Consider the following 24,403-nt stretch of genomic DNA (forward strand, 5'->3'; position numbering starts at 1 on the left):
ATACTTGTTATCCTAGAGATAGTTTCCCTCCGAATCAGGATGAGTATTTCCTTAGTGATCACAGTTATCAAGTGCTGAAACATGCTGATGTTAAGTCATTCTGGTTAGCCTATTCAAATTTTACTTTTTAGCCTCAAATCCCTTCTTTAGCCAATAGATTTTTTTTCAAAGTACCAATAATGTTTATTTAGTAAACATTTTAAACAATATGTAAACATGGCCGATGTAATAAAAAAAAACTTCTAGAGCAATTTCTCTACACAGTACTATTTTCATAGTAAATCCTTGTTACTAAGATATAATACATTGCTAGAAACCTTTGGTAGAATTCTGCTGGGTGTATATATTTATATGCATTATTTATGCATTGTTCTATGTAGATTTAAATAAACATTGTGCATTTTTTTCTCATTATTTGGTTACAATTATGGGAAGGAGCAGAATATTTTTGCCTTTTAGATGGAGTATTGCACTAAACATTCATGGAGGTGTGATGCTATGATGTCTAATGAGGTCTTCACTACTTCCTACTAGCGTAAGAAATGCTAAAGGAATGTCACATCTCACTATCTTTTTTTGATATTTCAGAAAATAAGGGGAGAAAGCAGAATATAATGATCCCTTCCTCCTCATTCTGTTTCTGATAAAACAAAATAAAATTGAACTCATTTTATTGACTACTGTATTAAACTGTTATATTCCCCGAATTATATATGCTTTTCTACCACCATACAGTTTTACAGATAAGACCTTCTGTATAAGGCAAAATACAGTGAAAATTTAGGCACCATTAGGATGTTTTCATTCATTTCACTTACATGTATGTATGTTGAAGTGTTCTTCAGTGATTATAGGTATTACATAGTCCATTCTTTGAAGTTACATTTGTAAGATTCAAATAGAGGCAAAACTTTACTGAGTGTATGATGTGCTAGGTATTTAGTTTACGAAATAGAAAACAGGTAAAGTAGATATTATTCTTAGATGCTGAAAAATGTTGTATCCATTGCTTAAAATCCCATGGTTAGTGAATAGCAGTACCAGAATTGAAAAACAGATGTCTGATTCAAAAGGTCATGCTCACTTTCCTATAGATCCAAAGTAATTGATTGTACCTGTATACTTTTCTTCAAAACATAGAAGTTTGTTCATTCACCTAAGTCTGTGATTTTCAATAGGTATTACTATACATTCAAATGATGATCTTGATTTCTTTTGTTATGTTAAGAACATTTGGTGGAGGTAGGAAAAAATCATTAGTGTGATAAAAAAATTGTTTGCATAGGCATAATACAATAATATCCTAATGCATACTGAGTGTGAACTCTTTGAACATTAATCACATAACATGCATATTTTATTGGATTAGTCTGTTGTGGATATCTGCTACCTCTTTATTAGAAAGAAAGAGCTTGATGTACACTAACCAAAGAAATTGTTTTGAATCAGAGATGTTTTCTTTGAATGAGGTTTCTAAGTCAATTCTTGATATTAACATGAGTATCAACATTATTGGAGTTTAACTGAACTGTCATATGATCCCTGAAGGTTTCCTTCCAAAGCTACCAAAAGAAAATTCATTATAATTAAGGATTTCAGAAAACTTCTTTTATCTTTTTTCTGCAGTTAACTTACAGTCAAAGAAGCAAATTATTTACAGGTTTGGAAAATAGTCTTCTTACCAAGAGAAAACATATTTAGATATTGTTAAGGAGAATGATACAATTATTTCTTTATACAATATATAATTACACTGCTTTCTTAGACTTCCATATCACCTGACAGACTTCAATGCTAGTGGAAGAAATAAAGATATGACAAAAAGTGAGGATTGAGCATAAATAGGTTTCAAGGGAGCTGATCTTTTTCTGATCTGATAAAACATCTCCCATTCTCTATTTTTCTTTTTTTCCCCTAAAGATCACTGTATGTCAAAAGCTCTTTTTCTGATTGACAATAGTCTCCCAGGATTTGAGGGCAAGACCTATGTAAAGGCAGGTCACAGTCTGGCCTGTGGTGTGTTGTGCTGTTTTGTTTTTCATCTTTGGCAGTTTCTAAAAAATTGCAAGCAATTTCCCATTAACCTAAAAATTTTCTACCAGTGTTTTTGGTTTTAATATACTATACCTTCCTATATTCCTTGAATGCCTAGTTACATTAACACTTCTGATAGGTTTAACGGAGATTAAAGACTGATCTTGTAAACATAAGCTTTAGACTCAAGTCTATTTTGTTAAGTTTGTGAGTCCTTAAAATAGTCTTTAAGATGTTTTTCTATTTTAAATGCTTGAAACAATAGGTAGGTAGAGATGTATATATTATTACTACATCTGTGACATATACTCATTTCCATACACAAAGGATTCTGTACATGTACTGTTTATAATGAAGACATTTAATAAATCTTTCTGGCTTATCTTGATAAGAGCAGAATTAAGTTTCAATTTTTTTCTCACAGGTAGTTATGTTGAGCTAGGGTTTTTTTTGCTTGCCTCTGGTTTTTGGTCTGGCTTTAATGTTTGATACTATGTTAAACTGTACTATAAATTAAATGAGGAAAATATACATTGTCTTTTTCATGAAGTAACTTGTGGTTGCAGGATATGAGTATGTAGCCAAGTATGGAAACCAAGGATGCTCTACTGAGCGAATACTCACATTTTATTAGGTGGGAATTTTATCAGTCTTAACAGAATTTGCCCATGGCATTTAGTGGTAGACCACTGGCTTTAGAAATTAAATGTCACTTGGCCAGAATAGAAGTTAATTAGGGGACTTGAAGTATCCAGAAGATATGTCAGTTTTCTGTAAGTCATGACTGCCTGGTATTTTTCCCCAAGAAAGAGCACAATCAGTAACTATTTGTATTGGTGCCCAGGAGAGACTAAGTATCTAAAGGTCATTATTTTGCTTTATCATGAAATTTGCTAGTTAAAAATAAAACTGTTTCTTAAATTTCCTCATGAACAAAGAAGATAACAGTAGTGTGTTTTCATCATTATGTATTTCTGAATTCCTAAGACGGAGATAAAAAATGTAGCAACTTTTGAGCTTTAAACCAACCTTGTAAAATACACTTTTATTTCTCATGCATAACTACATTTTTAGGTTTCAAAAACTATTTCAGAATCTTGTAAAAAATGGCACTTAATAAAACTAATATTTAAAAGATATATATAAATGTGTATGTATGACACATATATATGTGTGTGTGTGTGTGTGTGTGTGTGTGTGTGTGTGTGTGTGGTAAAGGTGATTTGGACCCTCCTCCCCTCCCCTGCCAGAATTGTCTTACAGTTTGCTGCTATTGCTCATCCTCTTTAATTTTTTTCTCCAGAAATAATTAGCTGTAATGATTACTGTCACTGTGGCTTACTGAGCATGGATTATGTTCATATCATAAGCCATACAATTCTGGATCACATCCGTCACATTGTAGTTCTCATGATGTGCAGGGAATGGTGTGGTATAGCTGGAGCTGGTGCTCTGCAAACCTTGGTTGCTGTGTGGATAAATGGCTCCTGGTGTTTTGTTTGTTGGGGCGGCATTCAGCTTCTTTTTGTGGTGCAAGAACAGTCTTACTAGACTTCTCTAAGACACAGAGACATTTTATAGAGTTTTAATATGTCTTAATCTGCAAAATTACTCAATTTATTTAATGTTATCTAGTATTTTGTTTAAATTCACAAAATGTTTATTATTTACTCCATACATATGAATGACTGTTCTTATAGCCTATTAAAATTGAGGGAAAGCTTATATCCTGCATTTTGTCAAGAATATGCCTTCCTGCTTATTGTCTTAACTGTTTTTTTTCTATCTTCCTATGCTAAAGTTTTCCTATAAAGAAATCCCTCTGAACAAAACAGCAGCAGACTCACAGAACCCAAGAAGGGACTAATAGTTACCAAAGGAAAGGGGACTTGGGAGGGCAGGTGAGAAGGGAGGGAGAAGGGGATTAAGAGGTATTATGATTAACACACATAATATAGGGGGTCACGGGGAAGGCAGTACAGCACGGAGGAGACAAGTAGTGATTCTACAGCATCTTACTACGCTGATGGACAGTGACTGCAATGGGGTGTGTGGTGGGGACTTGATAATAAGGGGGAATGTAGTAACCACAATGTTGCCCATGTGAAACCTTCATAAGATTGTATATCAATGCAAATAAATAGATGAATAAATGAATGAATAAAAGAAATCCCTCTATTTCCATTTCACTTGCCATTTTACTCACTTTTTTTGTGAATACCGAAAAGCTACATTTCACACTGAATTTGAGTTTCCAAAAATATTGTGATGCACTATTATTAAGTGGATATACTTTTTTCTGCTTATGATATGTTTAGGTTTTTGCTTTTGTGTGGAATTTGAGAATTTTTTTCTTTCTTTTTTTGTTACTCTCTGTGGTATAATTTCTATCATTGTCTATCTCCTCTTAGCCATTTCTTCCTAGTAGCTGATAAACTGAAACCATTGTCATTTAAGCACACTGGACAATTTTCCTTTAAATTCAGCTTAGGGATTGTTAACTCGAAATCTCCCATTTGACTGTACTTTATAGTCATTGGTAATACCTATATAATAGTTTAGAAAATGAACAGATTGTAATAATAAATAATAGGGAACTGAAGGCAGTACAGTAATATAAAAATTGTTCTAAAGGGATGTTTCTATCATCCAGCATAGTCCAGACTTCCAAAGAAAGAGCACACACTGAAGTGTGGTTCCCAGTGAGAGATCAAAAATGTGAACCAATAAACCACTATGAGATTTATACTTTTATGAAACCTAACCTGATATTTTCTGTCTCTTAATAAATGGGTTTATTACATTTACATTTGTTATATTTGCGAGTATACTTGTCTTATTTCTGCCACTGTCTTCTATCTGTGTTGGGGGCAGGCCACAGATGAACTGAACACTGAGCTGTTTTCTTAAAGGCACAGAGTGCAAATGGAATCATAATTACCCTTCAGAGTTAGCTCACTGACATAGATGTTGCTTACTGCCTGCCAGGCACTATTGGAAAGCACTTTATAGATAATAACTCATTTAAATCCTTTCAAAAGGCTGTAAAGCAGACTTGACATTATTCACATTTTTTAAATTAAAAATTAAGAGACTTAATTTTCCCTGAGTTTGCATGCTAGTATGCAGCAGGGTCAGTATTAGAACTGAGGTTTTAACAGTCTCGTTTCAGATGTGTGTTCTTAACCGTTAGATATTACTGTCTCTTGTAAAAGCTTCACATGAAACATGGTAGTAACACTGGGAAATAAATACAATGAGAAAAATCTAAAAACTATGAAGGAAGGAAAAGAGGATTATTTACCAAAAGTTATTAGCAGACTGACAATAAACATGTTGTCCAACTGAACTACATGGAGTGACATTGTAAAAATGCTAAAGAAGTTAGACATCTCTAACTACTTCAGCATACAAAAGAAGCTGAACTGAAACTACTTGAGATGTGCAAACTGTGACAGTTTGCTACTCATAGATTATCTCTGAAAGAACTATTAGGAATATAGTTCAGCAAGGAGGAGGCAATTACTACATCTCTGTGGCTTTTTATAAAAAGCTAAATATGCTATTAAGAAAGCGCTTACCATAGTGCTTAACACATCCTTACTGATCTCTCAGTGTCATTTCCTTTCCACTTCATATAGAAATAGGTGCTGTGCCGCAAATATATGTACTAAAAACCTGATTTTATCAAGATTAATCTGCTGATTAAAACTTTTTCTAAAAACTGAACTGTTAGTCTTTGAGAGAAAGCAATTGTAGAGGACACTACAGAGAATGATGGAAAGGTAGGAAACAATGATATTCAAGAACAGTATGTTATTTGTATTACTAAAGAATATGCATATATCAACTTTAGTAGGCTAGATTACTAAATGATTTAGAATTTACCAATCATAAATATGGAGTTTCTTCTGCTTTTTATGTCCTTGTAATTGATTTGAAAACCCAAGCACTTTATATAACAATTGTATATTCATGTTATATATATTCATATTCATTTGAATTCTAAGATAATATTGTTCCCTTTTCAGCGCCTGGCTTTGGAAGCAGAGAAAGTTCAAGCAGCCCACCAATGGAGGGAAGATTTTGCAGTAAGGACTCTTTTTTAACCACTTGACTTAAGTATATTGACATTTTGTGTTTAGATAATTATGATTACATTAAAATATTTTTTAATGATGGGATCTTAAGGGACCAAAAACCAGCTAATTTTTGGCTTTAAAAAAATTCTTTTGGGTAAGTAAGGCCAGTAAGTTAGTCAAAATGTTCTCCTTATGTTCCATATTAACAAACTTGTTGGAAAAATTCTCTCATAATCAAAGGTATTTATAAAATTGACTATATTAACAGTAGCATTACATTATATCTGAATCATCTTTGTAGATATTGGTTATTCCAGTTGCAAAACACGTTGTAAAACGTGATATGCATATTAATTTAATTTGTAAAATGTGATATGTATATTATAATCACCTTGGTGGTGGGTTGTGTAATTAAAGTAAGAATGAATGTTTTAAATCTCTCAAGATTTAACTTGCTCTACTTTAGCTAGAAGTAATCTTTTTTTCTTTTCTGGCCTAATTGTAGAAATGGCAACTGATATTGACTGTTGCATGTATTTTTTTTATAAACTTGTTTTGTACTCTGAGAGTCACTGAGCTAATTATACAAATAGAAGTTCTTCTTGTAATATATCTGTGTGTGTGTGTGTGTGTCTGTGTGTGTGTGTGTCTATTAATCATCAGTCTATCTTCTTACAGCCAAGGGGCACAGTGAAAAATGTATCCTCTGTAGTCATTAAAAATAATTCTGTCACATTCTATTTTTCAGGTATTTCATTGATAGTGAAAAATATCCTTATCTGATTACAGAAAAATTTCAGACAACTAATTTTGGGGATGTTATCTTAATCTTTCCATATTTAAAATAGGATTAGAATATGGTGAAAGCTTAATTGTGATGTTGAGTTGTCTGTTTTGTAAAACAAAAGTCTCAAATTTGAAGTAGTACTTCAATAGAACAGTAAACTGAAGTTTAGGAATTAGCACTTATTTTGTGTTTGCATGATTATTTTGGATATCAAAGTAAAATACACTAAATGATATTTGGTTCACTTATACGATAATAGTCTTCCATGCTTGATGCTTTATGGTGTTTTTATATTTACTATCTTTTCCATGAATTTACATTTCTTGGTCTACTAATGAGAGACTCTATTTGACTATTGTCAGTTTGATTCTCTCACTAAGTTGATCATCCTGCCTGGGTGGCTGGTGTCAGAAATGTCTTGACAAATCCAAGATCCATTTGTCATCCATAATATATATATATATATATATATATATATTTAAATGATTAAGTTAAAGACACAAGCTGCTTGAGTATTGATGACAAACTAAGCTCATCCTCTGAAGGGGTTTACTGTGTTGCTTTTAGATGAAAATGAACTTGAATTTTTGTTGTTTTTCAAGTAGACAAAAAAATCAGCCTGTATCTAAATAAATATCCTTTTGATTAACTTGTATTAAATAATTAAATAGAAATACTCTTTTCCTCCCAATTAGAGGTGGCATGGTAAAAGCAATATAAAGGCATAATAGATGTAAAGCTAGACCATGTATTCTGCCTAGTATTTGTATAGTACAATTTTAATTTTGAATAATTTAAATTTTGAATAATTCTGAAAACTCAAAAAATCAGTTTGTATAAGTCAGCTTTTGTAAAAATTCTAATGCTGTTTAAAAAAGCTCTGCCTTGCATTAAAAGAATTGGTAATATTTCATGAAGTCATTTATTAGTTATATGTCTTCATGAGTCTTCTAAGGAAAACAATGATAAAAAGTCTTTGATATCATTGGATATGTCTTTCATATCATTGGAAAAATGTCTTTCAGTAGCATTGGATTTGTTTTATTTAATTGTTGTGCTATTGCTTTCTGGAGGTTTACTTTCCTACATATATTGCAAACTCCTTGATATTGGACCATTAACACTAAATTGACATTTGGCAATTATTTATTTCTCTTTATAGTGATAATAGGTGACCATTGTACAAGATACAGAAACTCTCACTGTGTTACCTATTACCAGATTTAACTGAACCCAAGCCATCATCAGTTGTAAGGCACTCTATCATTTATATATTGCTAAGGAAAAAAGAAAAGAAGCCAGTATTATGATGCACCAACAGTTTTAAGATGTCTTCTTATTTGTGAGATGTCAAAATGAGAAGAAATTGAACTTGAAATGTAACACGTATTATCTACTCCATCAGTGCCTATATCCAAACAGAAATACTGCTAGGAAAAGTCATGCAAGAAGACAGATCAGTCCTGCAGTGGCACAAGAGCTATTAGTAAAACTTCTATGGTTAAATAGAAAATAATTTACTCAGTGTCAAGAGTTCTTAGCAAATAGTGCACACCATGTGAGAGAATTCTTGAACAAAGTCTGTTCTTAATTTCTCCCCAGATTACTTCACAATTTATTTAGGATCTATGAATGTATTGATTGACATCAAAAGAGACCATTACAAGGGAAATAAATTGGGCCACTTTAGAGCCCTGTCAACTTATTTCCTGAGTGCCCTTCTTGAAGGATGAGAATAATGTTCACAGGACACGTATCTGACACTTATCTGTGCACACTGAGAACTGATATTTTACATATTTTACTATGTGAACCATACATAGTGTTTACAATAGCCCTTCTTATTCTAGGAGCCCTTTCAAATGTCATAAGGTGATAGAATGTTGAGATTGTGGCGATTTTATGTTTTAAGACTAGAATCTGAATGAAGATTGCCTAACCTTCAGACTCAAATAGTGCAAAAATAAGATGCATTTTCTCCTTTTTGCCTAATTTTTCTGATAAGCTTGATGATACTTCAGTTCATATATATAGCAAAATCAAATCCGTAAAGGTCATACTATAAATCAAATTCAAATTCATGTTTGGAAGTTAGAAATCACCGACATTAAATCTCTCCTTCCTTTGGGAGACAACACAAAACAATTGCAAATTTTATCATTATTTTAACGAAACATTTAAAAATGTTTGAAGTTAAATGCTACCATATTCCAAAAGGTCCCCCTTTAACTTCATAATCCTTTTATCTTTTAAGGTATTTAATTTGCATCAGTGCTATAGTTCTTGAATGCCACCCTTTAATAATTTACCACAAAGATGATTTAGAAGGCAGAAATAATTTCCTAAAAGGTACATTAACATTTCAAAAAGAAATATGATATTCCAATTCTTCTCTCAAGTGTAAGTAGGTAAGTTTCATTAATATTACTGAGGCCGAATGTTGATTAACATCCCCTTCTCTGAAACACTGAGAAATCTCTTGAACAACAGGGACAGAAGGCAAAGCCCTAAAATGCTGGCAACGAGAAAGGGCTCATGTAATTCTCACTCTCCCTCAGCACCACTCAATTCCCAATTGAATGTACAATTGAGGTAACAAAGGGCATACACTCTAAATGGATTAAGACATATGCGGTCATGCATTTACAAGTTCAAACCAATATTTGTAAATAAGCTATGTGTACCAGCTGCCTGTCAGATCTCCATGCAACTTACGGGTGTTAAAGGTGACATTTAATGTCATTTATGACACAGAAATTATTTTATTAAGGGCAGGTGGGGGAAAGAAAAAGCACTTAGAAACTAATTGTTCCATATGAAATAATTGCTATTATTTCTGCTGAACAGATCTTCTCCAATTTCTTTTCAAATCTCATTTGATTGCATTGCAATGGTTGGTTAACTAAAGCAATTTTGTTTCCAACTAGGCCTGCACTATTAATTGTACTTACACATGTATAAACATAAGGGGGTGCCTAATTTGTATTTTAATAAGCAGAATCTTTATTGTATGGCTTATTAGTGTCAGCTTGTTACTGTGAAGGCTGAGTACGGGTTTCTAGAAATTGGCCAGTAAATAAAACATTTGAGGAGCCATTTTTAGCTTCAGCTTCACAGAGAAACTAAATTAGAAGGTGATAATTTTTCTAGTGAAGTTGAATGTTATTTAGTATCAGTCAAACTAATTTAGTTCTCCTAATTTTGCTTTATTTTTATGTATTTTTAAAAATATTTTGATCAAATCATATTTTGAAATGCTGCTCTAAAAGTTTTATCATTTAAAATTCTGTGTTTATATGAATTAATTGAACTGGTGTTCTGTATTTAATTATTCCATCTATCCTATTAACTTCATGGAATTGCGTCACTTCTGTTGACTGCAGCACAAACCATTGCAAGTATGTGAAGTGTGAAAACATAATACACATTTATTTTTGTTGTTATGTATGAAGACAAACACTATTCTACATTACAGTTTGTTCTGTGTCCTGAAAGTGAAACAGCTGACTTTCTGGGATGAACGTGGGGAAGTGGCATTCTATCTTAATAGGTAAATGAATGAATTTAATAGATCACCAAAATGATTTTAGACTGGCTGGATTTAGTCTTTCTTAGTTTCTACCTGTGGTTCAGTTGCCCTTTTGGAACCAAGAGCTTGCATATTATAATATGTTTTTGCTATACTGTGTAGGGAAACAATTTTTACTACGGCTTCTTTTAAGAGCCTTGTCAGTCTGTCTGATATTCATCAACATAGATGAAAAGGAGCCACAAAGCAAAACTGACCTACCCAAAAATTGTGGGAAGCCAATATAATAGAAAAGAGTCAGAAAAATTTATGGTGTTTTACTCTTTTTGTTTATGCATACGTATAAATGCCCATAGCAATAGCATTACGTACAAAACAGCAGATAGAAAAGAAAACCATGGTCTTTAAATTTTCAGTTATCCTGGATAATAAGCTCTATCTTTTGTTTGAAAATAGAAGCAGCAAAATGTTGATCTATTAATTACTCAGCCAATAACATTGGTTTCATTTTTAATATTTTCTAATGATTTTTCCTAACTACAGATTTTTCCTTTTCTATTATGTTATTTCTCTTAAAGCCAGGGTCACATGGTAGTACAATCAACTCCCCAAAGGGAAGCACATGATGCTATGTCCTGGAATAATGCAAATTCAGATTTAAATGGGGCTGAGTACATTTCTTTCTTTTTTTTTTTGTTCCCCTTTCAGGAAGGAAGGGAGAAGTTGGAAAGGATAGGTATCTCTGACTTAGGAAATAGGGAGCTAGATGGTGGGTCTCTGTATTTTTCAAGACCAGTGTGCTGCCTCCATAACCTGGGACTGAGCAGATGAAACCATTGGTACATTATTGGGAGACTCCCGGAGTCGCTCTCCGCCTTCTAAAAATCCTAGCCCTGTATAGCACTTAGAATCCTCCTCATTGGTTTTTAAGCCAGAGTTCATTACTGCCCCCAGGTGGTTATACAGTGCAGCTGTCAAGAGTTTTTGAATTTTAGCAATTTTATTAACCTCTCTGTAACTCAGGTTGCATTTTATAAAAAGTTTTGGATACCACTTACTTTCATTCAGGTCAGGGTGTAATCACAGAGAAACAAAAAGATGAAGAAGAATGGATAAGCACTACAAATCACTGCAATGTACAGAGAACCATGCATAATTTTTAAACATTTGCTCCCTAAACTTCCTTCCCTGTCATTTTCCTATTTAAACATTTTCAGTGACTGTCTATTTAGCTCAAATGATATACCAGCATAATACACTTTATGGTATGGCCCCATCTTACCTTTCTTAAATTTTCTTTTGCATCATCTCCCTAAAAACTTTAGCATTCTTCTAAAATTTTAAGCCCAAAGCAGTAAACTACTTGATGTCTCCATGAGACAATATTCTTTCCTTCATTTTGAGAACTTTTGATGGTCTCTGCCTAGAAATTTCTCCTCTCTCTCCCCAGTTTCCCCTTGGCTTTGATCTACCAATACTGGTGGTGTTTGTTTTATATAGTCCCCTAATGTCCAGTAGATGTGCCTATTCAAATATGTACTCATTGTGTAATTTTCTTTTCTCCACTTATTTTCAGCACTAAATTGTAAACTTCCTGGGGATAAGAACTGCATTACTAAGAAATGCAATACTAAGAAAAAATTGTAGTCTAGTACAATGCATAAGAGACTGTAGCCTATATGTAATTCTTTTATTAGAAAATAATTACTTGAGTATTGAGGTAGCTATTTTTACTCTAAACATTACTGTCTGTTTTACTGGAGAGAGAATAAAAAATTTGTTTGAACGGCATTTTTTATGTCTGAATATATTTGCCCACAGACATGGCATAGTTGCAGAACATTGGGCGTGGAATTCTGCAAATCTGTTTTGAATTTTGGCTTTTCCACTAACTTGCAATGCAATTGGAAAAATAATAGTCTTTTGAATATCAGTTTCTTAATTGAAAAGCTCTCAGTTTTGTATTCTCCACCAGCATGATTGTTTCTATGAGATGCTCGGTTATTGTCTGTCTATGCTCCTGTGAGCTCTGTTTACCAAGGAAATGTTTTCTAGAAACTTCAGGGTTGGTCTCAGGTGTACCAGGGCCATGGGTATCTGTTCACCTAGTTGGGTGGCACCTGCTCACTCCTGTGACTGTTGTGCCCATCATCGCTCCAGGGCAAGGGTGCAGTGCCACTCAGAGAACTGTCTCCTGGTGTGTCCCAAACTGCAAAGCCCCTGGGCTGGAGCTGTAGGGTGCTGTGTGCAGAATACGGGGGATGACAGTATTCCCAGCCATATCTGGTTTTTTTAAACCAGATAAATGATATTTTAATGCACTATTTTAAAAAGCCAAAGTTATTGCGAAAATTCCACTGCAAACACCTATCAATTTATTTTGTTATTTTTTTAAATGTTATGATAAAAACACAACGTGAAATCTACCATTTTAAAGTTTAAGTGTGGAAAACATTATTATTATTGACTGTGGGCACACTGTTGTATAACAGATCTCCAGACCTTACTCATCTTGCTCACTGAAACTTCATGTCTGTTGATTAGTAACTGCCCATTACTCCCTAGCCTCTGGTAATGCCATTGAAGCATTTGATTTTATTACTTTGAGTATGTGGGTACCTCACGTAAGGGGAATCATGCAGCACTTGTCTTTCTGTGTCTGGCTTTTCTCACTTAGCATAATGTCCTCAAGGTCCATCCATGTCGTCATATAAAGAATTTCCTACTTCTTAAAGGCTGAAAGAGTGTATATGTACGTTTGTCTAATATATTAAAGAGTTGAATGTAAGACCTGAAACTGTAAGACTTCTAGACTAAAACATAGAGGGAAAGTTTTATGACATCGTTCTTGTCAGTGATTTCACAGATATGACACCAAAAGCCGGAAAACAAAACCAAACATCCAGAAGGGACTATGTCAGACTGAAAAGCTTCTGCACCACAAAGGAAAACATCAAAAGACTGAAGGACAACCTACAGAATGTGAGAAAATAAATTACAACCCTATATCTGATAGGGGCTGGTCTCCAGAATATGTAAGGAGCCCATGCAAGCCAGGAACAAGAACACCAGCCCCAGAGGTTCTGACTCATTGAGGCTCACAGTCTCCGGCACCACAGGGGTCAAAGAGCTCATTCAGTGTCTGTTTAAAACTCCTCTAAAGGAGAGCAAAAAAACTCCTTTCTTTAGGATTCTCTGAGGAGATTTATTTCTAACCTTATCCTCATCTCTTCAATGTCCCCATGAACTCTTGTCCTTGTGTTTCTCCTGCTTTAGGAAACAGTAAGTTGACCTCCAGCAAATGAATGCATAAAAACGGATGCCTGATAATTTTCCAACTCCTAACCTATACTTTCACTGATAAGGTTCAGCCTGGGAGGACCCTATTACTACATATATATTTGTAAAAAGCTGCCAGAAATTAAATGAGGTAGTTTATGTAAATATGCGTAGCACTTTGGAAAGACTTCAAAAATGATTAATTTTAATAGAGGAGGCACTATCTTCTTCTAGATTTATTTCTTCCAAGAAGTTGGCATACTGCTTTTTAATGATCAAGTGTAGCTAGTTACAACTTTTTAAGAAGGAATATATGCATTGCCCATAATAGATACTAGATGACTGCTCATGGAGTTGACACAAATTCTGGTTAACTCACATTCCTTTTATTTATTAAGACTGCATTCATGTAGAATGTCTACATATGGAAGTGGTGAGTACTCAGCATCAGAGTAACAAAATTCAGTCTTTCATTGTTTGTCATTTAACACTTTTATGAACTTCTGGTTTGCTCAGTGCCTGAAACAGCCCTGTCACATGCATTTCTGGAGTAAAAACAAAAGCAAAACAAAAAAGCAGTTGTATCTGAAGATTTGAAGGGCTCTTCAGGGAGTGCAGAGATGAACACTATTTCCATTTACTATAGGTCCTTATGGACTGAGCCCTAGGATAGTAACACTATTCCCAGAGAGAATTTTTATCTTGAGAATAAGATCAGATGCTGGAGTAATTTCAATTTAGTAGAGTTACAGCTATGTTAATGGCTTTGTTCAGTTGCTATAGGAGAGGATGTTTTCAGGAATTGAGGAACTAGCCTAGAGAGACTTCTTCCTAAAGGTGAAACTTAGAACTTTAAAAAAGCAAAGTATGAGAAGCAGGCAATTAATGTCGGACATGAAGTTCAGTCACTACTAGGTTACATTTTGATTTGGGGAGCTGCCTAGGAGAGCTGACCGTGGGGACTGAAGACTCAGCCAACTGGTTTAGGGGAGGGATATTAGGCGTCCAGAATACAGGAGAGTCACTGAAACAAGGGTCTGGATAAGGTTGAGAGTGGATATTGCAACCAAAATCTTAATAAAAAAAAGATGTCTAAGTAGGCAGAAGAAATTTTTCAGAGTTCTGTGATTTAAACGAGCAGGTTAAGAAAAAAATGACAAGAAAACCTAGAGAATAGTTACCTACAAATTTTTAAGAGTATGTAACTGGACGTTAGTACTGGTTTTGATTACATAGGAGAAACAGTTCTCCCTTTCTTACTTTAAAGCTCATGTCTTTGCCATCTTCTAACCTTCCAAACCAGCCTGATAATGGATTTATTCCTCATGCTATCCTAATTTTCTTATTTGTCAACATTTTTTCCCCTTTTTCCTTTCATCAGCATACAAACTCATTCCAACGTCTCCCATCATTTAAAAAGAAAACATTTATTGCCCATTTTAGCTCTGCCACCTTTATTTGCTGACTTATTTTTGCAAAACTCAAAAAAGACACATAGGTCTATGTCTCCTTCTTCACTTTCCACCCACTAGATGGCCCACTCCAGTCTGACTGCAGATTTCATCCATAGTGAAACTGCTCTTTGCAGTTCACATTTATCTCCACGTCAAATGTACCAGGAATTTTCTATTTGTATATTGTCTTTTTATATCATTTTAATACTCAACTTATTATTTCCCCTTTCTTCAAACACTTTCTTCTTTATTTGTCAGGAAACCCCACTTTCCTAGTTTTCCTATTTCTCATCCATTCCTTCTGTCTCCTTTTCAGTGTCTCTTTCTTTACAGTGTATCCTAATGCTGATTAAATGGAGGGCACGGTGTTAGCGCTCTTTAACAGCCATACTTTCTCCCAAGACACTTCATCCATTTCATTGAACTTAAATATAATTTAAGCCAAATCTCTGTTCTGAGCTCTAGGCTCATTTATCTAGCTGACCACTTGCTATTTCCATTTAGCTGTTTGACCTGCATGTCACTGACATGCCCAGATGGACTATTGTTTCCATTATGTATTTTCTTTTGTGAAGATGGAGGAATAGGGCTATGTGTCTTTTTTTTTTTTTAATTGAAGGGTAGTTGACACACAGTATTACTTTAGTTTCAGGTGTACAACACAGTGATTCAACATTTATATACATGGTAATTCTAGCTACCAGCTATCACCATACAAAGTTCTTACAATATTTTGACTATATTCCTTATGCTATACATTACATCCCATTTACTTATTTATTTTACAATTGGAAGTCTGTACTTTTTTTTTTTGTTTGTTTTTTGAGAGAGCATCTCTCATATTTATTGATCAAATGGTTGTTAACAACAATAAAATTCTGTATAGGGGGATCAATGCTCAATGCACAATCATTAATCCACCCCAAGCCTAATTTTTGTCAGTCTCCCATCTTCTGAAGCATAACGAACAAGTTCTTACATGGAGAACAAATTCTTACATAGTAAATAAGTTACATGGTGAACAGTACAAGGGCAGTCATCACAGAAACTTTGGGTTTTGATCATGCATTATGAACTATAAACAATCAGTTCAAATATGAATATTCGTTTGATTTTTATACTTGATTTATATGTGGATACCCCATTTCTCTCTTTATTATTATTATTTTTAATAAAATGCTGAAGTGGTAGGTAGATGCAAGATAAAGGTACAAAACATAGTTTAGTGTTGTAAGAGAGCAAATGTAGATGATTAGGTGTGTGCCTGTAGACTAAGTGTTAATCCAAGCTAGACAAGGGCAATAAAACATCCACGGATGCAGAAGATTTCTCTCAAAACAGGGGGGGTGAGGTTCTAAGCCTCACCTCTGTTGATCCCCAATTTCTCACCTGATGGCTCCCCTGCGACTGTGCCTGTCTTAGGTTGTTCCTCCCTTGAGGAATCTTACCCGTCTCTGGCTAACCAGTCATCTTCCGGGGTCATACAGGGAAATGTAAAGTTGGTGAGAGAGAAGCCTTATTGTTTGAAAAGGTTAGCTTTTTACTTCTTTGCATATTTATGCCCTGTGGCTTCTATGCCCAGCATTTGTCTTGAGGTATCTTTACCACTTGGAGGAATTATGATACTTGGTAAATTCGATATGAGGCACAAATTCTATTTAAAGGTTGTAATTAGGAAGGAAGAAGAAAAGCTATAGAAGTAGCAGGTAGAAGAAAACATGGGAAGATTGATTATTTCTTTGACATATCTTCTTGTAGAGTAACTTCAGCATGTATAGGTTTTAAAGTACTAATTAAATTGCGCACACACATTGACATAATAGGAGTACAGTTACATAACCAAAGCATACCTATAATTACGAGCCATCTCCAGTGAAACCAAGAAAACCAGTTAGGCACCTTAGGCATTTGTGAAAACTTATCTATGATATGGTGAGTATTGTCCAACTGAACTTGAACAGTCTGAGAGAAATCAGACAAATTAAAACAACCCATTCCTGGGGACTGTTCACATCCCATATATTCTTTTAACAGTAGATAGTCTGTAGTTGTAAGATTTTGGAGTGCTACACCTTGCACTTCTCCTAATTCTTGGTTGAGTTCCCACAGTATAGATGCAGTCAAATTTGTTGTTTTACTGTATGCACAGGCCAGATTAGATATCTCCTTCTTCATTCCCATGGCAAGTCCAGGAACCGGTGGGATGAGTGCATCTACAGCTATAGCAGCGTGTGGATCTTTGTTGGGGTTTTTTGATGATCATCTTCTGGTATGAGTCTTCCAGAGAGTGCTGATGTTGGAAGTTCTTTTTCATATCGTATCTTAGTTCATTTTCTGGGTAGCCAAATTAGGCTTTGATCCTCTGTATAAACACAAACAGAGCCTTTGCCTACACTTTTGTATGCCTTTTATACCATTGTGTAGAACTCATTGGAAGTCACCACACAGGAACTGCTTTTTTTTTTTTTAAGAGAAAGAAATATTATCAGAAAAATGTACCTCCATAGCTGATCATCTGACACCCTTTAAGTGGTCAAAATTAAGGATATTTAAAGCATGCATTAATTGTTGATTTACAGTTAGTTTTATCCTATCAGGGAGTAATCCCCTTTTTCTTTCTTTTTCTTTTCTTTTTTTTTTTGTTATCATTAATCTACACTTACATGATGAATATTATGTTTACTAGTCTCTTCCCTATACCAGGTACCCCCTATAAACCCCTTCACAGTCACTGTCCATCAGCATAGCAAAATGTTGTAGAATCACTACTTGTCTTCTCTGTGTTGTACAGCCCTCCCCTTTCTCCCACCCCCCCATGCATGCTAATCTTAATACCCCCCTTCTTCTCCCCCCCCCCCCTTATCCCTCCTTACTCACCCATCCTCCACAGTCCCTTTCCCTTTGGTACCTGTTAGTCCATTCTTGGGTTCTGTGATTCTGCTGTTGTTTTGTTCCTTCAGTTTTTCCTTTGTTCTTATACTCCACAGATGAGTGAAATCATTTGATATTTCTCTTTCTCCGCTTGGCTTATTTCACTGAGCATAATACCCTCCAGGTCCATCCATGTTGCTGCAAATGGTAGGATTTGCCCTCTTCTTATGGCTGAATAGTATTCCATTGTGTATATGTACCACATCTTCTTTATATATTCATCTATCGATGGACATTTAGGTTGCTTCCAATTCTTGGCTATTGTAAATAGTTCTACGATAAACATAGGGGTGCATCTGTCTTTCTCAAACTTGATTGTTGCGTTCTTAGGATAAATTCCTAGGAGTGGAATTCCTGGGTCAAATGGTAAGTCTCTTTTGAGCATTTTGATGTACCTCCATACTACTTTCCACAATGGTTGAACTAATTTACATTCCCACCAGCAGTGTAGGAGGGTTCCCCTTTCTCCACAGCCTCGCCAACATTTGTTGTTGTTTGTCTTTTGGATGGCAGCCATCCTTACTGGTGTGAGGTGATACCTCATTGTAGTTTTAATTTGCATTTCTCTGATAATTAGCGATGTGGAGCATCTTTTCATGTGTTTGTTGGCCATCTGTATTTCTTTTTTGGAAAACTGTCTGTTCAGTTCCTCTGCCCATTTTTTAATTCGGTTATTTGTCTTTTGTTTGTTGAGGCGTGTGAGCTCTTTTTATATTCTGGATGTCAAGCCTTTATCGGATCTGTCATTTTCGAATATATTCTCCCATACTGTAGGGTTCCTTTTTGTTCTATTGATGGTGTCTTTCGCTGTACAGAAGCTTTTCAGCTTAATATAGTCCCACTTGTTCATTTTTGATGTTGTTTTCCTTGCCCGGGGAGATATGTTCAAGAAGAGGTCACTCATGTTTATGTCTAAGAGGTTTTTGCCTATGTTTTTTATCAAGAGTTTAATGGTTTTATGACTTACATTCAGGTCTTTGATCCATTTTGAGTTTACTTTTGTATATGGGGTTAGACAATGGTCCAGTTTCATTCTCCTACATGTAGCTATCCAGTTTTGCCAGCACCATCTGTTGAAGAGACTGTCATTTCGCCATTGTATGTCCATGGCTCTTTTATCAAATATTAATTGACCATATATGTCTGGGTTAATGTCTGGATACTCTAGTCTGTTCCATTGGTCTGTGGCTCTGTTCTTGTGCCAGTGGCTATGTGTCTTTTGAGTTTTGCAAAATAAGCCAGCAAAGCAATGTGGCAAAGGTAAAGGGGGCAACAGCTTTTTTTTTTAATGATGGAAGATATTGGAGCTAGTTTGTATGTTGATGAGAAAAGAAAAGGAAAATATTCCATTTCCATTCCTCCCCCTATTTCCTAGTCATCTGTTATGTTCTCCTTTTCAAACAATATCACCATCTCCCCAGTTGATCTGACCAGAATTAAGGAGAAATCCTTAATTACTTCCTCTGCCATAGTCCCTCATATAATCTAAGTGTAAATTCTGTCAATTCCAATTCCAGTTAAATCATGCAATCATTCATTACTCTTCATCTCCACTACCACCATTGTTGTCCAGGCCTCCCACATCCAGCAAGCAGAATGATCTTGAAATTATTAATTAAATTATGAATCAAAGAGTCCATTCTCCTGTCCTGTGGTATCACAAATTTGTTTTGCAGAATTATAATGTCCCAACATACATAATTAAGAATTTAGAATGTTAATTAAGTAAAAGAGATAAGACTTTTTTAAAATCAATATTTTAAATCAATAGACAGTGTGTAAGACATGGAAAATGTAGCTTTGTTCCTTTTGATAAAAACATTTTGAGGACCAATTAAGATGAACAAGTTGTAAAATTTTCAAAAAGTTATATCAGAACAGGGTAACACAAACCTGAATTTAGAAACCAATGTGCTGTTTTCGTCAAACTGCCCATGAAAAATGTTCCTATATAACAGCAGCAACAAAAAAATCCAGGCACAAATAACAAGGCGAATTTTTAAAAACTGAAGAAGTACTGACCCTGCCAAAATTAAGGACGCAGTGTGTGAGCTTGTATGTGAATTCTGGTTTAAAACAGCAACTGCAGGATGCCTGTTTCTGCTTCATCAGAAGACATAAGTGGTCTGAGAAAGAGGGTAACCAAGAGCTTGTAATTATTGGATGTCACAGAAAATCCATTATCATGGCATTGTAGCATTGGGGACCATGGCATCTGTTACATGTTAATTAAGTTATTAGATTCCAAAAATTACAAAATTGCTACATTGCAGAAACTGCTTTACCTTATTAATTGTGTTCTGCCTGTGTGGACAGTTCTCCTGGGGTTCTTAAAAGAATTATCAGGAAACCTTCCCTGCCCCGCCCCGCCCCAAATTCCTCCCTCCCATATGCTCTCCTCTTAGGGTTTTCAATGTCTTCCTATGGGGATGAAGCCAAGACATTGAGAATCCTTCTGTAGTGAGCCAGTGTAACTGATGGAAATATGATCTCTGTCTCATGTGTGTTAACGCTACAGAAAGCTTGACAGCCACTAACTGGATGGTTTATTAATTATGAAAATAAGCATGATGCCTCTAAATGCAGTTCTGAAGCTTAGAAACCAGGGATTGCATGGTAAATAGATTTGATAGAGAAAAAATTATATTAAGTAATTGGAAGGCTCAAAAAAATGTAGTTCACTTTAGTTAATACCCAAACAGTAATAACAATGATAAGGCTTGCTCATTTTCATACTGAAGGAAGATACCTTAATTGTTTTTGTAAGAATAATTAAATATCATTAATTTAAAAATAGAAGTCATATTAATCACAAAAGGAAAACTAAAAATCTCCTCAACCTCCACAACTAGATTTATTCTTTGTTGATATTAGTGGACATCATGATGATCAGTTTATCCTTATCTTTTCTTCATGACATAGGCAACATTTATAGATACGGTTATATGTAGTGAATAGAATTTACAAACTTCTAATCTGAGAGTGCCTTCTATTGTTCATTATCTTTCACCTTCCTCATACATCCCCAATTCTTACTGAATTATTACTTTACCCTTAGCTTTGTCTTATGTTCTATAATCAAAATTCCCATAGTGTTTAATCCTGATACTATATTTTGATGAACTAAATGCTATCGGTAGAACTTCTGTGATAGCTCCTCCATTACCGACCAATTTTTTTTTCCCTTAAATTGATAACTTGAATGGATTTTGTTGTCACGTAGTTTGGTGAAGAAGAGCCATGGGACACTCGGATCCCCGTGTTCTTGTGTGTTGAGAACATCTAGACATTTCATTTTGGACTTGAAGGAAACCTTAACTAAGTATGCTTTTTTCCCCCCCTCAAAATTTGTAATAAATCTAAAATGTATGTTTGGTGGCTCTACTGCGAAATTCTTTCTTTTCATAATCCTTAGGTAGAGGAAAAGTAACCAAATCATATATTCAGGATGACTTCATTCTATTTCTTTGTCCAGAAGGCAAATGAAATTACTTGGGAGGGAATATCAATGTTTCTGTTATTTTTGGATTATAGATGTTAATCCTGAGGCTTCCTAGAAATATCTAGCTTTACAAGGCTTTCTTTCTCTGAAATTCTTTCTTTGTCCCAGTTTTATTGAGAGAAAATTGACATATATCACTGTATAAGTTTACAGCATACAGCATGATGGTTTATGCACATTGTGAAATGATTACCACAATGAGCTCAATTAATATCATCTTCTTTTATAGATATAATAAAAAGAAAAAAAGAGAAAAAAAAGGAAAAACATTGCTTTTCTCTTTGTGATGGGAAGGACTTATTCTTAATAACTTTTCTCATTGCACATATCAATGTTAACTGTTGTACTATCTTGTACGTTACATCCCTACTGCTTATTTATCTTATAACTGGAAATTTGTATGTGTTGACCTCCCCTCCCCAATTCCCCCTTCTCCCACCTCCACCTCTGGTAACCACAAGTTTTATCTCATTTTCTATGAGGTTTTCTTTTTTTGTTTGTTTTTAAGATTCTGCATATAAGATATGTTCTTTTGCTATACAGAAGCTTTTCAGTTTGATGTAGTCCCCCTCATTTATTTTTTATTTTGGTGCTTGTACTTTAGGTGTCATATTCAAAAAATGATTACCAAGACCCATGTTACAGAGCTTTGTTCCTATTCCTATGTTTTCTTCTAGGAATTTCATGATTTCTAGTCTTCATATTTAAGTCGTTAATCCACTTTGAGTTAATATTTATGAGCAATTTAAAATAGGGGTCCAGTTTCATTCTTGTACATGTAAATACCCAATTATCCCAGCACCAATTTTTGAAGAGACTCTTTTCTTCTTTGAGTATTTTTGGCTCCCTTGTCAAACATTAGTTGGTTGTATATGCTTGAGTTTATTTCTAAGCTCTCAATTTTGTTCCATTGTTTTGTTTGTTTCTATGCCAGTACCATACCATAAAGTTGATAACTTTAGCTTTATAGTAAGTAAAGCTTGAAATCAGGAAGTGTGAACCCTCCTCCTTTGTTCTTTTTTCTCAAGATTTCTTTGGCTATTTGAGGTCTTTTTATGGTTCCATATAAATTTTAGAAGTGTTTTTTCTCCATTTGAAAAAATGTCATTGGAATCTTCTTGATAGGAATTGTATTGAATCTATAGATGCCTTTTGATAATATTGACATTTTAGCAATATTCATTTTTCCAGTGCATGAACACAAGATACCTTTCCATTTATTTGTGTCTTCTTTGATTTCCTCCATCAATGTCTTGTAGTTTTCAGAATAGAGATATTTCACCACCTTGGTTAATAATCATTTTACTGTTTTGGATGCTATTGTAAGTGGGATCAATTTCTTTATTTCTTTTACAGAAATTTCATTGTTAGTATTTAGAAACACGACTGATTTTTTTATGTTAATTTTTTATCCTGAACTTTAAGGAATTAATTGATTTAGACCTAAACAATTTTAGGTTGAATCTTTAGAATTTTTTATATATAAAATGTCACCTGCAAATAAAGACCATTTTACTTCTTCCTTTCCAATTCTGATATGTCTTACTTCTTTTTCTTGCCTGATTGCTGTAGATATGTTGTTGAATAGGAGTGGTGAATGTGGGCATGCTTGTTTTGTTCCTGATCTTTCTCTGAAGCTGTCATTCATAACATTATCTTTTTGATTTGATAACCTAAGTTTTAATGTCAACTTTTCTTCTGTTTTTCAGGCTTTCACTTCTAAATTCAGATTCAGACTGAGTCACTAGTTTGTGGTTGCAAGGGGGAGTAGTGGAAAATATGAATAATTTTAATCAAATGAATATTCACATTGTACACATTTTCATCAAACTCTTAATTTTCTTCTCTGAATGCACACAGAATAACCACTAAGAGAATGTTGTGGAGCCTTAAACATTGGATTCTCTGGCACAGGGGGCTTTGTATGTCCTACCTGCTGTTGTTTCCTTTCTGTGTATTCCCAAATGTCAAGGGTATTCCACTGACCATTAAATTGTCTTCTCATACTATGTGACTCACATGGGGGAAAAAGCAGGAACAAGAAAAGCCAAGGTCTATTTATGAAAACACTGCTTGGTGGTGTTGAAAGCTTTGTGACTTTAGAATGAAGATGGGCATTTGTCCTGTGATTCATACCTCTGCCTATGAATGCCAAAGAGCCATATCTTTCAATAGCTTTAAAGTTCTTTAGGAGATGTAAAATTCAAGGTTACTGTTGAGCAAATTAAAAGAGATACCTTAATTTTAAAGGGTATCAAACTTCAGTTATATGGTTTGAGAGGAAATCTATTTAATCATGTTAATCCTTGTCAGTTTGCTAATGTGGAAACTATAAAATTTTAGCAACTTTCATGATAGATTATATGTTTACAAATAGAAGCCTTTGAGAGTCCCAAGTACATTTTTATGAAAAAAGAAATCTACTCAGCTTTCCACTCTATTACTCTTTCCTCCTCACTTCAAAAAAATAAAAATAAAGAAAAAATTGTGATTAATCGTTGGTTGTTTGAGGTTGTGTTTATGAACGTCTCCTTTTCAGGGGAGAAAAATTTGAGTATATTTACTATAATTCTAAAATGCATTGTTCTTTCTCAATTATTTACATACTTTTTAAAGAGACACTTTTACAAACAATTTTCTTTTCTCATTTTTTTTAAAGCAAGGTAACAAAATACTACATGGAATTATAGGGTGCAAGTTGATTACACAGAAAAATTGGGAGAACTGATTTCTGAGTTGCTTGTAGATTGATTTCCCAGCTTCTCCTTTGAAAAAAACTGATGTACATCAGGAGTTTAACTTAAA

The 24,403-nt window shown here is 34.4% G+C and overlaps 1 protein-coding gene across 15 annotated transcripts in view; it reads left to right on the forward strand.

Annotated features, from left to right (window-relative positions):
• CACNA2D1 (calcium voltage-gated channel auxiliary subunit alpha2delta 1) overlaps positions 1-24,403 on the forward strand; it is a 512,731-nt gene that overhangs the window by 270,594 nt on the left and 217,734 nt on the right. For all 15 annotated transcript variants that reach the window (XM_073238917.1, XM_073238921.1, XM_073238916.1 and 12 more), the window contains exon 4: positions 6,066-6,125. In XM_073238917.1, the coding sequence (XP_073095018.1) occupies positions 6,066-6,125 (60 nt within the window). The remainder of the gene's footprint in view (positions 1-6,065; positions 6,126-24,403) is intronic.

The sequence above is a fragment of the Manis javanica genome, chromosome 6, assembly GCF_040802235.1.
Source record: "Manis javanica isolate MJ-LG chromosome 6, MJ_LKY, whole genome shotgun sequence".
Classification (NCBI taxonomy): domain Eukaryota; kingdom Metazoa; phylum Chordata; class Mammalia; order Pholidota; family Manidae; genus Manis; species Manis javanica.